We start from the raw sequence: 18680 nt of genomic DNA on the forward strand, positions 1-18680 counted from the left end.
GAGGCTCTCCTTATCTCTGACCATTCTTCTGCCACTGGCCTCCTGGTCCTCATTTTTCAGCCATCCATGACTATTTCTTTTCTCTGGAGCCTGCAGTCACAAGCAAAAAGGCAACAATTAGAGTAAGAGCCTGGTGATTGGAAAATGAAGAGTGTTCTGCGACAGAGGGCAGTTAGAATGTGGCTGGACACAAGTTGGTCAGGTATCTGAGGGACTCCTGGAGTGAGTGAGACACCTGCTGGGCTAAGGAGAGAGAGATACAGTGGATTCTGAGTCTGAGCTCTGCCATTGACTTGCTTGGTAAGGATGGGCAAGTCCCTTTCCCAATCTGGGTGTTTGCATCCTGTCTGCAAAAGGCTTATGTTAGATGTTTTCTCTGGTTATCCTCCAGTTTTACATTTTTTACATTTTTTTGTCTTTTTGAGACAGGGTTTTGCTATACAGTTCAGGCTGGACTTGGACTCACTTTGTAGCACACGCTGGCCTTGAACTCTGGGTGATCATCCTACCTCAGCCTCCTGAGTGCTGGGATTAAAAGTGTGCACCACCATGCCCAGCGACCCTCCAGTTTTAATATTTCGGAGACAAATAACTCAATGACCCCCAACAATAAGCCTATCAAGAATATGTGCGAGAATAGTATTGATTTTACAGCGAGGAAGCGAAGACCGAAGGAGGAGGAGTGGCTTGCCCACCACCCCACAGCCACACGGAGCAACGCCTGTTTCCACTAGCACCCAGAGCTTAGCTTCGCCTTCTGAAGATCAGCTGAAACTGGTTTAGCTAGGACGAGCCTAAGAGTGGTCTAATGTTCAGGAAGCAGGCTATGCAGCAGGCGGTGCCGGGGACGGAAAGATTGGAGCCCACAACCGGTTGAGGCTAAGAAGCGGGACAGAGGCGCCAGAAACCAGTCCAGGGAGAAGTGGGTGTGCCGAGAGAGGCGGAGCCGGGGGAGGGGACGCCCTGGGGAAGGGAAAAGGGAGCCGACAGGGTGGGAGCGCAGAGCAGTAAAGAGGGCGCCGGAGGGCCGAGAGGTGCAGTGCCTGGGCCACCTTCCAGCAGAGGGAGCAGCGTCCCGCGAGCCAACCGAGCCAACCGAGCCAACTTGCCCAGAGGCAGGTAAGGCACTTTGACAGGATTGAGAGAGCTGAGCTGCAGGAGGGATAAAAATGGGGAAAGCGTCTTCCTTCCTCCCCTTCGAGGACTAAAGCTTTTTCTGGAGAGGGCAGACCCAATAAAGGGGTGCGATTCAAATACTGCACTGAGCGGACCCTTCCAGGACGGAGAGCAGGGCGTGCAGTGCAGGACGTGGGCGTAAGGAGCTGTCTTCTTGTAGGCTAAGCCTGAACCGCTGCTGGGAGGACGGGTTGCGTTGGTTCTGCTAGGGTCTCACAGGCGACTTAAAGTACTTGCGCGCCTGTATAAATACGCACGGGAACACCTGCTGGTCCGCGCCTGATGCACACAGAGCAGTCAGGGACGCGTGCAGCCTCCTGACTCGGCCAGAGCTGCTAGCTCTGTAAACTCTCACTTTACCCGACACAGGTCCAGCAAAAGGATGGTGACTTCCAAAGGCATCTTCTGTTAACAGTACTACTCGAAGGTCTTGCCTGCGAGTCAGGAGACTTGGGCTCTAGTTTGTAGGTTGTGTACACTTGTACAAGACATCTGCCCTGTCTAACTCGTGGTTTCTTTTCCTGGCTCACCACCTGCCCATCTACCCCATTCAACAGATGGGGGGGGGGGAGACTGATCTAGAGAGTAGATTAGTTGACCTTTGTGTGATAGTCCACATAAAGTTCTCCTCTTAATCCCCCTCTTAACTCCCTACCAATCTGCATACCAGAAAACAGAAGGCCTTGGGGTAAATGATTTACCTAGGGGTGCACCAGGATCAAAGAGAACTGGAGCCCATATTTCTTCACTTAACTCCACTTAATACTTCATCTGCAAAGAGATATTGTAAATGTAGAAGCTCTTTCTTATCTCTTGGCCTCTGTTCCAAATGAAAATGATCATTACTAGAAGTATGGAAACCACTTTCAGGTTTTCTTCCTCATTTCTTGCAGTAGAAACCAACATCCTTCAAAATCTCTCTCACTTTACACTTCTCGAAGCATTATTTCCAACTGTGAACCAACGTGCAGGTGCTCAAAATACCTTCTAAAGAGGAGGCGAGACAAGAAACCTACCTTACTGATGAGGAAAGTGAAGCCAAGAATGGGAGAGTGAACTTTTACCAAGATAGATGGCCTAGACATATTGGCAAAATGGACAGAAATCCAGGTCTCTTGATTTCCAGTACTCCAGATAGTACCTGTAAGGATTAAGGGATCTCAGGAATGATCAGAAAGGGTAGGAAATAAGGATTTTTAAAGTGGTATTTCCAAGGATCAAGAATAGTAGTAAGACTTCTAGCTTCTTCTGAGAGTAAGAGAGCAGAGGCGGGAGAGACATAAGGATGGCTATTCTTGGAAATACGGGGTAGGGGGAGATATGGAGAAAGAAAAGGAAACAGTGTGACCAAGTGGCCCAGTAATTTTGTTTGTAGTTTCTATGACACTTTCCCATCTAGCATCACCTCCAATTCTCATGTGAGATAAGCAGGGCAGGGGTAATTATCTCCATCTTATAGATGTGGTTCAAAGGAAATACATGCAAGGTCACACAGCTAAACATACTGCCAAGACTGGAATCATGAAAGAAACCCTTGAAAGGCAAGATCACAAGCAAGATGGACTTGGGCTGTGAGTGCGCAAAATGTATGGGTGTGACAGCCACACCCTGAGTTGGTACACAGGGAAAAGAGTTGCAAAGCCATTGCTGGTGTGTTTGGGGGTCAAGAATGTTTGCCCTTTGGATTAAATGAGGTTCGGGTGGAGGGAGTGTCTGGCTTCTGAAAGAGGCTCAGAAGTCCTCCTCTTCTAACTCACTGCACCTGATTGAGGCAGTAAATTCCCCCTGTCTTGGCCTGCCCTTGAAGTTGCTTTCCTTCCTTTCTTTTTTTTTTTTTTTTGTTCTTTTTTTTAAGCATTGTAAGCTGTTTTTGATGAATGTATTTGTATGCATTTGTACTCCAGATGGGATGCCGTTATAGAAAAAATTTTGATTCATTTATTCCCTAGTGCCTGGGAAATGCATGAGGCATAGATCCTTGCCTTCACCTCACAACACACACACACACACACACACACACACACACACACACACACAATTTCATTGCAGCATAGTGTTCTAAAAGGAGTTTGGGTAAAGCTTTTTGGGAACAGAAGAGATGGACTTCTCTAGGGAATAGAGAAGGAGCTGTCTCAGGAAAGCAGGTAAAGAGTTGACATTGGTTCTAGGACCTGTAGGATGAGTACAAGTTTACTGAACAGATAAAAAGGCAAAGGAAATTCCTGTCTAAGAAAATGGCATGAACAAAGGCAAGAGATATACAGGCGTGAGGAATGTTTGGAGAATGGCCAAGTATAGCTCGCTATCATGGCCACAGAACATTGGGAAAACCATAATGATAAGGCTAGTGTCAGGGCCATGTCGAAAGGAGTTAATGATAATCAGAAGAGCTTAGATTCTTCCCTACAGACAACATGGAGCTTAGAGTAGAAAGATCTGTGCAAACAGAGTCAGGATCCATGGTTTTGGTTCTGCCTGTACTAAGCATGTGATTTCCTTGACCAGAGGGTTGGACTGACAGTGTGGTTCCTAGCATCCCTTCCAGCTTGGATTCAATTCCTATTTCTTCCCAATTTGTTATAAAAGTTCACTGTCAGCCCCCCCCCCCTGCTTTCTAGGCCAAAACAGTGACAAGAGCCCTGAGGGGACAATGGCAACATGATACGTCCCAGTTGTTTTTGGATCTCGGGTCCTTTTTAATACCACTTTTTCTTTTTTTTAATAGTAAGACAATATACAGTTTAATCTATAGATGATCAAATGCAGTGACATAAGAAGATGTAAAGAAGAGCAGTGTTGGTGAAAACTAAATTAAGGCTACATCATTACCATTTTCTTATTTTTGTATTTAAAGAAAAAAAGTAAAACAAAATTTTAAAACATGATAAGAGGGTAACAATGGTTAATACTTTGCATATCGTTATCTTTAAATTAGTTATTCAGAGTCCAAGATCTCAGCATTTAATTGTATATAACTTTTTCTACTTACCTTTTTAACATAATTTTTTTATTTTATGAAAAAAATTTCAAAACAATAGAGAACAATAGTTAATTCACTGAATATCATTATTTTCAAAGTAGTTAAGACATAGGCAAAGAAGATTATCTTTTAAAGAAACAGATTAATAGCACAAAGCTTTAGTTTCAAAAAACTAGTACTGTAAATGAGACAAACTAACATACGTGTTAAAATGTATGAAACAGATTAATAGCACAAAGCTTTAGTTTCAAGAAACTAAGAGAAACTAGTACTATAAATGAGACAAATTAACATACATGTTAAAATGTATGAAACAATGTTTGCAACAATAAAGTGGGAAATTTAGGGAATTATTTGAACTTCTCTCTATGTGTCTTTCTCACCTCAACTTGGGCTCTTAAGATATTCAAAAAGAGTAGCTTAAAAAGCTATGGGAAGTCAGGCATGGGAGTGCATGCCTATAATCCTAGCACTTGGAAGGCTGAGGCAGGAGGATTACTGTAAATTCAAGTCCAGCCTGGGCTACAAAGTGAGTTCAAAGCCAGCCTGAATGGCATTGTGAAACCCTGACTCAAAAAAGACAAAAAAAAATCAATGTTCTCAAAACCAGTGGTAGAATATGACTTTTCTCCAGAGGAACCTGGAAGATAATCTTACCAAGCTACTCAGTTCATCTTTTAGATCATAGCTTTATGCCCCAACCCCCAAAGTAGAAGCTGGGGAAGCTCAAGTCAAGTACAGTTAGTGAGATCTGTTAACGTGAGGGAAATAGCAGGAACGGGGCATGAGGAAGTGAGTAACCCTGAATATCAAGAGTTGGTCTGGAGTGGAGGAGTTACAGAAAATGAGATAGAGGGAGGCTGACCCTCTTCCAGAACTTACCAGCTTCCCTTACTGGATTCTCGACTATGACTGACAAGAATATATACTGCAGGAAAGGCAGTTAAAATGAATTTAGAGAAGAAGATCCCTGCGGCTTGAGGACTGTGTGTGTAGTGTGCTATACAGCTCAGATGTGAGGTGACACTACCATTGGTGGTGTAAAAGCAGCTGAACAGCACCCTTGAAGACCTGAGTTCTCATCCAACCTCTGCCACTCACTGGCCATATCATTTTGCACATCAGTTTTCCCAACTACAGAATGGAAGTATGGGCCTAGAACCCAGGTTGTGAACAACCTTTAAAGTCTCTTGCTTAGTATTGGGGATTTAGCTCAGCAGGCAAGACTGCTTGGCAAGGGCGAGGTTGTGAGTTTGATTCCCAGTACCAAAAAAAAAAAAAAAAAAAAGTCCCTTGCTCAGTAACTCTTTACCTTCCTTCTCAACTGGTCTATCTCCTGTCTTGGCCTCTTCAGGGCAGGAGCTCTGTCCCCTCTTTTCAGGGAGACTGATAATCAGTGTCTTAAAAAGCTTAATAAAGGAGCAAAATGGTAGCACACACTTGTAATCACAGCTATTAGCAGGCTGAGGTTGGAGGATTGCAAGTTCAAGGCCAATTTGAGAAACTTAAAGGATGAGGATATAGCTCAGTGAAGAACACTTGCCTAGCATATTTGAGACCTTGGGCTCAATCCCAGGTACTAAAAACAACAAGGCAAAATGCCCAGCGTTGCTGGTGGCCATTTGGGACCCAGAGGCAGGTTATAGAGAACCAAGTGAACTCTTCATCAGGTCTCTGCCTCTCTTGACCAAACCAGGATGCCTGTACCCAAGCCCAGCAGGATGTGTGTGCCCTTAATGGCCTAATAGAGGAAAGGTTTTGTTAATGTATCCCCTACTTCCACTTTCCAAAGTCTGTTTCTTCTGTAGACTAAGTTACCCTGGCAGGTGAGCTGCCAAGAGAAAAATGAATAAATAAGTCTATTTGCCCTTCAATTTATGTAGACTGAAATATTAGATATAAGTCAGTCCCAGGGCTCAGTAATATTTAAACTGTGAGGAAAACATCTGCAGTCATCTCTTGAGATTTGAGGGGCTCTAGAAAGCTGTTAAAATACCTCTCCCATCAATCAGCCTATCCAGTCCCCCAAGATCTTAGCATGGTTTTAGGATTTGTATTGTCATAGGATGTTAGAGCTGACCAGGGCTCTTTCATTTCATAGAAGCTGAGGCCCAGAAAAGGGAAGTCACATGCCCAAAGTCACACAAATTCCAGCTGAATCAAAACAGTTTCCTGGCTTTCCATTACCTACACTGCAAAATGAGGGCATTGAGGCTGTGTGGACTCTGAGGCCCTTCTAGCTTCTGCTGCACAAAAATAAAGCATCTACCACCATCTGTGTGTGGCATATACAGCACCACACATTGCATGAGATTCTCCTTTAATTTTCACAGCTTTGCTACAGACAGTGTTAATTCTGTACTATATTTATAACTGTCAGTCCCAGGTATAAATTTGATTTTATTGGTAATACATCATTTTTTCTACCAAATGCCAACTGCCATTCTTCTGCTCACTGCATTCCCTTGGGATTGCAAAAGATTCCTGTTAAGGCACCAGTATCTTTAGAAAAAGGAATGTGCTGGGCTGCACCATTAACTGGTCCCCATGCAGAGTCCATGTGTTAAACTAAGATTTTGCACAAAGTCACCCAGTTGAGACATTGTGACCCTGAAGTTGGGAGACATTAATCAGATGCCTCTTGGCCATTGCATGGTTCCCTGTAACTGTAACCCTACTCTAGCCTGACTCAGCTGTTGTAAGAAGGCAAGGGGAAGTGGGAGGAGTCAGAGCCCACAGTAACACTATTGCACAACCCTTAGGAACTGCCCTTGGGTGGTTCACCCTGGTTCTGAAGTTTGTTCTGTATGTGTAGTTCCTTCCTTTTTCTGCCTTCTCCTTATTTTCCAACTGTGGGCAATGGAGACTCCAGATGTATTCAGAGATACCCTGAAGAGACTGAGAGACTAAAGACACCTTGTGGGGTATCCACAAGGAAATTCCTGAAACTGTCTCAGTGCTGTGGAATTTCTCTGCTGTTTGAGTTTTCCAGATTGAGGTTGCCCTCCCTTTATCCTGCCCTTTAAGACCCCATTTCCAAGTATACCTCATGCCAGTCAAGTGGAGGAACAGATGAGAACCTATATCCTGCATCTTTACTTAGCCTTCGTTCTTTTCTCTTTCTTCCAGGGAAGGCAGCACAAGTACTAGATGGCAGAGGGCCCCAAGGCCTTGTATGAAATATGGGTTAGTCCTTGGAGGCTACATTATTATTTAGATTCTTCCCCCTAGCATCTGCATTCATAAAGCAATCATAAATATTTATCACAGTCAGAACTATCATCTTAGCTTGGGAGAGGGATGTCATAGTTAATAATCATTGCTAACTTTGGTTGTTGACAGTTGCACCTAGATGAAGGAGGACTTTGGAACCAGCAGTAAAATGTGGATGTCTGACTGGTAGAGAAGTCCTGAAACTAGACTTCTGAGAAAAGAGTAACACCCGTTAGTCTCAGAGTAGTTAGTCTTCTGGGAAAAGAGAGTACCCTGCCATTCTTGGGGCAGAATACCTCTGAAAAGAATAGTAGTCCCCAGACCTAGGGGAAAGATATAGTCTTGCTGACCAAAAGTATTTGATCTGATGATATGCTTATTTTTAAAAAGAGCAGCCACAAATTGCCGTAAGTGCTGTGGAGAAGGAAAGGCTAAGATAATAAAGTTTGTGTAGTATCACTGAGAGATGGGGATTGCTGGAAAAAGACGTTCTGACAGAAGTAGGTGTGAAGCTTGCTGAATAGGAATGATATGTGTCTTCAGAAACAAGAATGCAAGTTGTCTTAGCATGTTTTTCTGCAGGATAGACTAAGAATCCTTGAGAGGAAAGAAAGGGAGCACTTATCACCTACTGAAAGCCAGGTACATTGTGACTTTGTTCTGAAGGCAAGGTAGGTGAGGCATCTGTGTCTTCTCTTCCCAGGGCAGGTAAATCTCTTTTTTTTTCCAAATCCATTTTATTTCAAATATAAAAAAGGAAAACAAAATTTCAAAACACATCAGTCAGGGAGGGACAACAATGGTATATACATTGTGCATTGTCATCCCAGAGTAGAAGACATCAGCATTCAATTGTCTGAACAATACCAGTACAAATCTTTCTCTTCAGAGAAAGCAGTAATATAACTATCTTAACTAGTTTATATACATGTATATATACACATATACACAGGGTATATAAAAATATCTCATCTTATTTATCCATTCCTCAGTTGATGGGCATTTAGATTGTTTCCAAGATCTAGCTATTACAAATTGTGCTGCTATAAACATGGGTGCACATATATTGCTGTAGTACGATATTTTTAATTCTTTTGGGATGATATCCAGAAAGGGAATGAGAACTCTAGTCCTAGTTTTTTGAGGAAACTCCACACTTATTTCTACAATGTTTGTACCAGTACACTCCTACCAACAGTGGAGAAGGATTCCTTTTCCCCACAATCTCTCCAATATCTGTTATTGCTCAATTTCTTTTTTTTTTTTTTTTTTTTGGTCTTTTTCATTTTTATCGGTACCAGGGATCGAACTCACAACTGCCTGCTTGCAAGGCAGGCGCTTATGCCACTGAGCTAAATCCCCAGCCCCATATTGCTCAATTTCTTGATGATAGCCATTCTTTCTGGGGTGAGGTTTTTAAAATTTTCATCTAGCAAATGACCATTGATCTTGAACATTATTTTCATGTATTTATTTGCTGTTTGTATTTCTTCATTTGAGAAGTGTGTATTCATCTCAGATGCCCATTTTTGGATTAGGTCTTTAAATCTGGGAGAACTTATTTTTTGAGTTCTTTATATATGTTCTTGATCTCAGAAACAGCTGGCAAACATTTTCTTCCACATTGTGGGTTGTCTCTTCACTCTGTTGGTGGTTTCTCTTACTGTGCAAAAGCTTTTCAATAGGAGGAGATCCTAGTTGTTGATTTTTTGGTGATAGCTCCTGTGCAATCAAGGTTTTGTTCATAAAGTCTTTGCCTATACCAGTGTCTTCAACAGTTTTACCTACTCTGTCTTCCAGCAGATTTAGTATCTCTGTTTTAATATTAAGATCTATGGTCCATTCAGATTTTAGCTTAGTGCGTGGTAAAAGATATGGGTCCAATTTTAATCTTCAGCATGTGTAGAGCCAGTTTTTCCAGCACCATTTATTAAATAGGCTATCTGTCTTCAAGTGACTGTGTTTGACACTTTTATCAAAGAAAAGGTGACTTAGTGTGTCTTAAGTTGTTTCTGCATCTTCTAATCTGTTCCATTGATCATTGGGTCTGGTTTTTTTTTTTTTTTTTTTTTTTTTGCAGTACCACACTGTTTTTAGCACAGTAGCTTTATAGAATAATTTCAAGTCAGATTGTGATGCCTCTGTCTCATCTTTGTTCAGAGCAGGTAAATCTCAAGTCAGACTGAGTACTTCTTCCACTCTCTGTCCTCAGGCCCAGCTTATTCTCTTCCCCAGTGTCAGAAGCAGCTATCAACCTCCTTCTGCTCTTCCAGCCATCCTTTGCCAGTGGAATTTCCCTTGAAGAGTTATGCGTACCTAAAGTATTTGGGACCTGGATATTTAAGAGGTCAAATGAGCCAGCCTCCGACTCTAAATTGATGCAAACTAAGCCATCTTCTAAATTATGTCTGTGGAGTATAAAAAAACAACTGTACTGAAAGGGAGAGGTTTTTGTTTTTTCTCTTTCTTTCTTTCTGTTTTTGGTTGGTTTTTTGTTTTTTTTTTTTGTTTTTTTTTTTTTTTTGTGGTGCTACTGAGTGAACCAATTGCTTCACACATGCTCTACCAATGAGTTACATCCCCAGCCCTGAAAAGAAGTTCTGACAAATGTCTTCTAATGGTGCCATGCAGTCCTACTTAGACTGGGATGGAGGCAGAAGGAGCTCCAATCTGGCCTTCAGGGACTAGGGCTCTACTTTGCTGTATCTCCAGCATTCTCTGTGATCATGGACAAGCTACTTATTTCTTCCAGGTCTCCATTTCTCTGTGCATAAAACAGAACGTGTTAGATTAAATAATCCCTATGACCCTTTTTGCCTAAAGTTCAGTGATTTATACAATCCAAAGAAAGGAGAGTTAATATAAGTTACAATGGTCAGGGAAACTTTATTCCATACTTATTTACTTATTTTATTTTTGCAGTATTGGAGATTGAACCCAGGGCCTTCTCACTGAGCTTTGGTCTCAGACCTTTTAATTTTTCATTTTGAGGCAGTGTCTTACTAGGTCACTAAATTGTCCAGGCTGGATTTGAACTTGTGACTGTCTTGCCTCAAATGCTGAGATTATAGGCCTGAGGACATATGGAGAGCTGTCACAAGTGCTGGTATATAGCAGTAAGAAGAACAGATGTAGTCTTTGCCTTCACTGGGTCTACTGTAGAAAACAGATAAACAAGTAGAAAGAATAATCTGTGATATTGAGATTCTGGCTGGGTCTGAAGAGGGGGGGAAGATCATACAAGCCCCAAGTAACAGAATTCATCCCTCCCTCTTTCCTCTTGCCAGCAGAGAATCCTGCGGTTCTTCTCTCACATTGATTTCTGTTGCTATGGAGACTACCAACGGGACTGAGACCTGGTATGAGAGCCTGCATGCTGTGCTAAAGGCTCTAAATGCCACACTTCACAACAACTTGCTCTGCCGGCCAGGACCAGAGCTAAGACCAGGGCCAGACAATCAGACTGAGCAGCAGCAGGCCAGCCTCTCTAGCCGTGATGACAACTCCTACATGTATATTCTCTTTGTCATGTTCCTATTTGCTGTCACCGTGGGCAGCCTCGTTCTGGGATACACTCGCTCCCGAAAAGTGGACAAGCGCAGTGACCCTTATCACGTGTACATCAAGAACCGTGTGTCTATGATCTGATGCAAGGTGGTAAGGGATGGTAGAAGATCAGCAGACTTGAACATTGTCAGATGGGGCCTCCAGAACTCTGCTATGGATCACATCAGTCCTCAGGTTCTAAAATCACCAAGAAACAGTGCTAAGGGAGGTCATCATTGACGTCGACCAACCTGGTGGGTAAGGCTCCTTACAGGCAAAGACAGACTACAACAGTGAGAGCCCATGAACAAACACATAGAAGTACAAAAATATAATTACCAATGACTGGTCCAGTGTCTATGGTACTGGTAGTGGGGATTGAAGAAAGAGAAGAGGACGTAGTCACAGAGGGAAATGAAACAGGAAGATACTTTGGGAACAATTTTATTTTTCTAACTTCAGCAACCATGAGACTATCCTATATCACAAACAGGAATTCTGAATAGTTATTATATTAATTCACATTTTACATTTTAAAAAACCTATTTCATAGTTGTGCTTTTATCTTCCCTGCAAAGAAAGTAGTACAAGTGCCACAGGGCCCGTTTGGGCCAGGGTGGTACCATGATTTGAACTTAAGAGCTCTGATATCCTTGCCTAGAACTTTTCAAAACTCAATGCTACACAAGTATGAATTCAAAGCTGAAGTTCACACAATTCGATGGATTCTTTTTAAGAAAAACATTCATAATTATCTTACTTTTTCAAATATTACAAAAATGTATCACCACTTAAAATTGTGGCTAAGGCCCTTCTGACGACTTCGAGAAGCTCAGACAAATGTAGGGCCCTGAATGTTAAGCCTTACTAACTCCATGGCCTCTGTCTCTTGAGCCATGCCACAGGGCCCTTCTCAGCTGCATCTGCAGTCATGAGGTTTTTCACTGCCTCCAAAGCAGCTTTTTCTTCTTTGATTGAATTCTGTGTGGAGTTAAAATCTGCTTTGACATTATTATTCTGTCTGGGTGATTATTATATTTAAAAGATGCAGAGTACGATAGGCAAGGTACATGGTTCAGTAGGAGGAGAGCCAGCCCTGACTCTGATGTGGTATATAACCTCAGGCAGGACACTTCTCTCTGGTCCTCTTTCTGTTTACACAATGGAATAGTTAGAACTGACTGTCTTCTTCCAGGGAGTCTATCAGTTTTGATATTTACATACATTAACTGGAACGGTAAACTACTTTGTTTGTAGGTCAAAGATAACGAAATAGTTTCACATGGTTCAACCTAAAGCATGCAATGAATTCTTTACAAGTCATTTTCCCAAATCCAGGTCTAGAACCACCCACTGTTTTGTCTGTCTGATTTCATTTTAAGGGATCTCTATGGTGTTCACAGCAGGCCCCATTGTAACATACACATTTGTATATAAACTCTGAAAGAATATTTTCTTTAGTAGTTATCTCTGTGAAACAGGGTTATGTGTGATTTTCCCTTTCCACTTTATACATATATAAAAAAATTTGACTTACCTGACCATAAGTATATGCCTTGAAGCTACTTCCACTTTGAAATAAAACAAAAATAAACATCTCTGTGTTTCTGGAGTGGTGGCTCATAGAACACATTCTCCTGACAGACAATTATGTGGAGTGTGTGCTCCCTCTTTTTGAGGAAGAAAGTGGGGACCTCCTTAAGGAAATATGAGATACTGGTAAGACAACAAAGTTTGGTTTTGGTTTTGTGAGATAGGGTCTTGCTGTGAGTTCAGACTGGCCTTGAACACACTATGCAGCCGAGACTGGCCTTAAACTCATGGTTATCCTCTTCAGCTTTCCAAGTGCTAGGATTACAGGCATGCACCACCACACCCAGCACGAGACAGGAGATTTTGAAGCCGATAGCTTATTGAATTATAGAGACTATCCAGCCCAAAATACCAAATAAAATATTAAATTCATACAAGTGTAAAAATGAATGATCAGGTGATCAATCCTGTAAGGGTTTTGAAAAATGAGGGTGTCTCATTACTTGGAGTTTGACCAAATCAAATGTTAAGATCTTAAGAGGATATATGTAAACATTCTAATATACCGTGACCTAGGCACTCCCTGGAGCGCACCCCCCCCCCACCCCACCCCCAAGATCTGTGTTTTCTAGTCTGGGAGCTTTGTCCCGCTGCTTTGCAAGGCTCATCAGATCTTTGTCTGTACACGTTCTGCCCTCTGCTGGCCATATCCTAGCACAGGCCCCAAGCAAAACAACATTCACTCAACTGGACATGTATTGAGTGCACTCTATATGCCAAACATTCACTTAGACACACATAAACAAAAGAATTCCTTGCCTTAATAGTTAAGAGTATTTGCTATATGTCTAAGCACTGATCTAAACATTTTCATTTGTATTAACTCCTTCAGTTTAAAAAACTCTCATGATGACCCTCTGTAGCAAGTATTTCTTACCATTACTTCAAAAGAAGCCAGTTGTTTTTTTGTCTAGTTGTAGGCATGTTCAACCTTAATTCTACTGTTTTTCTGCTCTCTTATTTTACATGTTATAATTTTTAAAGTTTTAAAAAACATTTATTACTCATATTTATTACTGATACTTATATGTGGCCCAGGACAATTCCTCTTTTTTCAAAAAAACTGAGGGAGAAAAATGGCAGGCCACAGGTTGGACATGCCTGGTGGTGCCTTCAGAACTCACCTTCAATCCAGTTTAGTTCCTGTGGGACTCACAGCCCAGAGTGTGGATCTAAAATTCCGTGGAAATGAATGAGAAAATGATTCAGGAAAATAACGAAGAATATTGACACCAGTAGCCTGATGTTAGATTCTCTAGAAATAGGATATGAGATAGGCATTTATTGATGATGAGCATTTTGCATGAAAACACCTGCAAAGGAAAGGAAAGGAGGCAGACTGTGTCTCAGGTCATGTCAAGCCTCAGTTTAATCCATAAGGAGCTGTTACATGTGGCTGGGATATAAACCATATAGAAAAAATGTATATATTCTTGAGGCATGGAAACTTTTATATCCCCAAATCAGTCAGTGATTGTGAGCCACCCTGCTATTCAGTGACTAGAGGAGGGCTTCCAGGAGGTCGACATCACCTAAGGGTAATTCTGGGGAGAAGAGTAATAGCAGTGAGTTATTGCAAGATAGTACAGTTAAAAAAAAAGCTAAGCAAAGAAAATTTCTGTGTTCATTCTCTCATTTTCTCTCTCTCTCTCTCTCTCTCTCTCTCTCTCTCTCTCTCTGCCTCTGTCTCTCTCTCTCTCTCTCCTTTCTCTTTGACTAGGGATCGAACTCTACACCTTCACACACTGAGCTACACTACATCCTCGCCCCTTTAAATTTTTTTTCAGATAGGTTTTATTTTTTTGAGATAAGTAAATTACCCAGGCTGGCTTTGAACTTGCAATCTTTCTGCATCAACCTCCAAGAGTGCTGGGATTACAGGTGTGTACCACCATACCCATCTCTAAAGCTCAATCTCTCTCTCTCTCTCTCTCTCTCTCTCTCTCTCTCTCTCTCTCTCTCTCTCTCTCTGGTTTGTTTTTGGGGGGTTTTTTTGTCTTTTTGAGACAAGGTCTCTCTATACAGTTCAGGCTGGATTTGAATTCACTATGTATCCCAGGCTGGCCTTGAGCTCCCAGCTATCCAGCTATCCCCCTGCCCCAGCCTCTGAGTAGTAGGATTAAAAGTATTCACCACCACAACTGGCTTTTTAAGCTCAAGTTTTATTACAGAGTTGGGACCACCTTTTGTGGCTGTCCTTTTTCTACATTGTGGGGCTAATTAAGAAGAGCACACCAAACAAAGAACAAAAACAAGGTAAGTACCAGAAAACATGATGGACAGATACTGATATGATGGTCAAGAAAAAGGAGTATTCATAACCGTGTGGTTTGTTTTTGGGGGGTTTTTTTGTCTTTTTGAGACAAGGTCTCTCTATACAGTTCAGGCTGGATTTGAATTCACTATGTATCCCAGGCTGGCCTTGAGCTCCCAGCTATCCAGCTATCCCCCTGCCCCAGCCTCTGAGTAGTAGGATTAAAAGTATTCACCACCACAACTGGCTTTTTAAGCTCAAGTTTTATTACAGAGTTGGGACCACCTTTTGTGGCTGTCCTTTTTCTACATTGTGGGGCTAATTAAGAAGAGCACACCAAACAAAGAACAAAAACAAGGTAAGTACCAGAAAACATGATGGACAGATACTAATATGATGGTCAAGAAAAAGGAGTATTCATAACCGTGTCTTAGAGGAAGTGAGATTTGAGGTAGGATATGAATAATTGGTAAGATTTGGTTAGAAAGTCCAATATAATATGGCTCAAGTTAGTGTTCAAAGTAGGCAGATGGTTCTGCTCTACTTGGTCATTTAGGGACTTAGGGCAATGACTACATCTTAACATGTAATGCCCAAGGTCTCTTTTGTTAAAACATTTCTGGTTAGTGAGGAGAAACAAAGAACAGAAAGTCCAGCATCAGAGAGTTACTCTTAAACAAGAATGGCAAAATCTGCATGTATCTTTTCTGCTCAGATCTATAGATGAGGGCTTAGGCCACAACCAGCTGCAAGGGAAGCTGTGAAATGAGTTGCCCAGCTGGATAACCATGTTTTAGCCAAATATCCATTACTATGGAAAAAAAGAGAGTAGATTTTGGTGGACACATTCAAATTTAAGAGCTTTCACCCTCCCATCCTCTTTCCTACCAGGACTACCAAGATCAAAGCATTCAGTCCCTGCCAATGAGGGAGAAGTGTTGCTACCCTGATTAGATCATATTTTCAGGGGGAGCCTTATAGGTACAAATAACTAAGCCTGCCATGGCAATGTGACTTGCCTTTTTTTTTTTTTCCTGGCACCACTGAGTCTGGTCACTTTTCAGTAAAAAGGCAATATTAAAATACTGGTTTAAACAAGGGAGAAATAGACAAAGCAAGGCCTTCTGCCAACCTTTTATAGGAAGAATCCTGTTTCAAGTGCCACCCAGAAACTGAGAACATGATCTGCCTGGATGAAATCAGATCCCCCATCTCTGGCAGTGGTTAAAGTGTGGCAGCACATAAGCTCCTGGGAGTAAGGGAGTCAGCAATAAGTGAACAGGAAAGAGAAGGAGAAGAAAAAATAATATCTGATGAACAACTACATGCTTCACCTAGCTCTGTTCTGAGCCATAGGGAAGGCACACCTTGCCTGGGGCTTCCCAACCAATGACAGACCGATGCAGGGAAGCAAGTATCTGATGCCATCACCTCAATTTGGGACAACTCTGAGGGGCCGTTTCAGCTCTGGAACTGCCTGTAGGGTCAGCTGAGGCTTCAGATGCCACCACATTATTGAGTGGCTTTTCCTCTTGCACTTCTGTGTCTTCATTTCTTTATTCATATCTTTCAAATCACTCCCCCAAAGAGCCTTCCACCAACAATGTCCTCCATCCATCAGTTTCCAAGGGAACCAATCTTTCCATCAAAAGCTGTACCCTAACACTGAGTCCATTCCAAAGTTGGTACTCTATCAGTAATGATAAAAGAATGAGATGATTGAATATAGATGAAGGCAGATGGTGGATCAACTAAATCCTAAGGAAAAGACAGTGATAGAGACTTGGGTGTAGAAAACAGCCAGTTTTACTCACTGAATAGGAACTAGCCACTAGAGGGCCCAGTACTACAACTCTACAACTCTGCTACTACTCCTGCAAATAGAACTTTGCTCTTTACCTGCCAGGCGCCCAGCATACTTACACTAAGCGAAAAAGTTGTTGGTTCATTATTTCCTTCTCTTTTACACCAGTATCTTAGTCTGTTTCAATATTCTATCACTACGCCCTCTGTGACATTACATATGCTAAGTTTATTTCCATAAATCAAGACTCCTAAGTCTCGGTTTTTTTCTCACCCAGTGCTCTTATTATTCTGAAGGGGTTCTGAAGCTACAAAATGTAGAATTGCAAATATGTGATTGTGACAAATCTCTCTTAGGAATGGAGAAAAACAGCAACATGATCTGCTGAATTCTAACACACATGCACGCACGTGCATGTGCGCGTGCGAGCACACACACACCCATCATTTGAAATGAGGATCAGACATATAGGTTTAGATGTGAAACACAGTGGCCAAGGGAGAAAGAGGTCACACGAGCTTTCATAGAAGATGAAAAGTTTGAGGCCATTGTATAATTGAATAAAAGAAATTAATTTTCCTTTGTGGACTTAGTAAAAATACTTAGCCTTCATACCCTATTTGGAAGGACATTTGGTCCTCCGGAAATTAACATTTTCCTTTCCTTGGGGGTAGATACTCAGAAGTTTCTGTTTCTAACATGTAACTTTCTGAAGGCCCAAAGTTAGATTGTCTGGGGGATGGAAAGCTCTAAGGATTAAAAGGAGTTGGGTCCTATACAACTGGGCAAATGGAGGAGTAGCAAGACTTGTGTTTAGCCCAAGGGCCCAGCTACCCCAAGTATCTGGTAGTGAAGACTACAAGAACACTTGCAGAATGGATATCAAGCCAAGTTCTTGGTAGCTAGGATTATAGAGGAATAAACAGATGGATACCTTGAGTAACAGGGCCAGAAACCTTTGCCTGGATCATACCTGCTTGAACAATGAATGTCTTCCCAATATAATTATAACGGACTAAGGACAAGTCCCCAGGTCATCCGGTTGGGTTAGTCATGGGTTTTTTTGCATTTTCAAAAAAGCTCAGAAACTGGATATCCTTCCAATTTGGAGATGGAGATGAAACTAAATTTAATCTGATTTGAATTAGAAAAAAATTAATTTTGATTTGATCTTTTAAAAACTAATATAATTTTCTTGTACTTGTTACTAAACAAACCAAATGAGTTACATTATTTGGTGCTCTAATAGAAAATCTAGCTGGCCTAATTTAGTAAAGTAATAATAATAACCTATTAAGAAATTACTATATATTAGGCAATGCTTTAATTTTTTGGTCCTCACAAAATAACTATGAGGTAGAATAAAACTCAGAAAAATCAGGTGGGCTGCCCAGAGTCACACACAGTAAAGGGCAGAACCAGGTTTGCTGGATTCCATGTCTAACTCCTAAGGCCATATATTGCCTGATATGTATTCCATTACTCATTAATTCATTTAGCCAGGCTTGCACTCAGACAGTGAATGAGATTAATACAATTATTAGAAGTTAAAGAACAAAAGAATCTTAGAATACTAGAATGTTTGCACTGGTAGCTGATATAGTGGAAGGAACAAAGGCTTTAGAGCCAGATGTACTAGACTGGAATCCTGACTCTGCTACCCTATGTGACCTTGGGAGATTTATTACACCTTTCTAACTTTCAGCTTCCATATATATCTATTACATAAAGCAATGTACATACATTCTCTCTCGACTGATGTGCAGATAGGAGATAATGTTACACAGGACTAGCTATATAATTTTCAAGACCAATGAAAAATGAAAATGTGGGGTCCTTTGTTCAAAAATTATTAAGAATTTCCAGATGATGATATGAATGTTAAACCAAGCACAGGATTTTCTAAGCACATAGTCCTGATGGCATGAGGAATGTCAGGCACAAAATATATTACAATAAATTGTAGTTCTTTTTTTCTGTCTAGATCAATGATTCTAAACCTCTCCTTTTGCAGATGAGGAAACTGAAGTTCAAAGAACAAAAAATGTAAGTTAATGGTAGAGCAAGGACTGTAACTTAGACCTGCTTTGTTCCCAGCATTTCCCAAGTGTATT

At 41.4% G+C, this 18680-nt stretch overlaps 1 protein-coding gene across 2 annotated transcripts; it reads left to right on the top strand.

The window, feature by feature from the left end:
* Nucleotides 1-961: 961 nt before the first annotated feature.
* On the top strand, nt 962-12513 carry Kcne3 (potassium voltage-gated channel subfamily E regulatory subunit 3). Of its 2 annotated transcripts, none has more exons than XM_013145299.3 (2): nt 962-1119; nt 10660-12513. In XM_013145299.3, the coding sequence occupies exon 2, from the start codon at nt 10700-10702 to the stop codon at nt 11015-11017; it is 318 nt and encodes a 105-aa protein (XP_013000753.1). In that variant the 5' UTR covers nt 962-1119; nt 10660-10699; the 3' UTR covers nt 11018-12513. The 2 variants fall into 2 exon arrangements, with proteins under 2 accessions (XP_013000753.1, XP_013000752.1); XM_013145298.3 differs by having other exon boundaries at nt 965-1119; nt 10657-12513.
* The last annotated feature ends 6167 nt before the right edge of the window (nt 12514-18680 follow it).

This window comes from Cavia porcellus, unplaced genomic scaffold (genome assembly GCF_034190915.1).
Source record: "Cavia porcellus strain 051 isolate PalLab524CR breed Dunkin Hartley unplaced genomic scaffold, mCavPor4.1 scaffold_9, whole genome shotgun sequence".
Lineage (NCBI taxonomy): Eukaryota > Metazoa > Chordata > Mammalia > Rodentia > Caviidae > Cavia > Cavia porcellus.

Bases quoted from the DNA above. Each gene is read 5' to 3' on its own strand.
- Kcne3 (XM_013145299.3), top strand. From the start codon at position 10,700: ATGGAGACTACCAACGGGACTGAGACCTGGTATGAGAGCCTGCATGCT.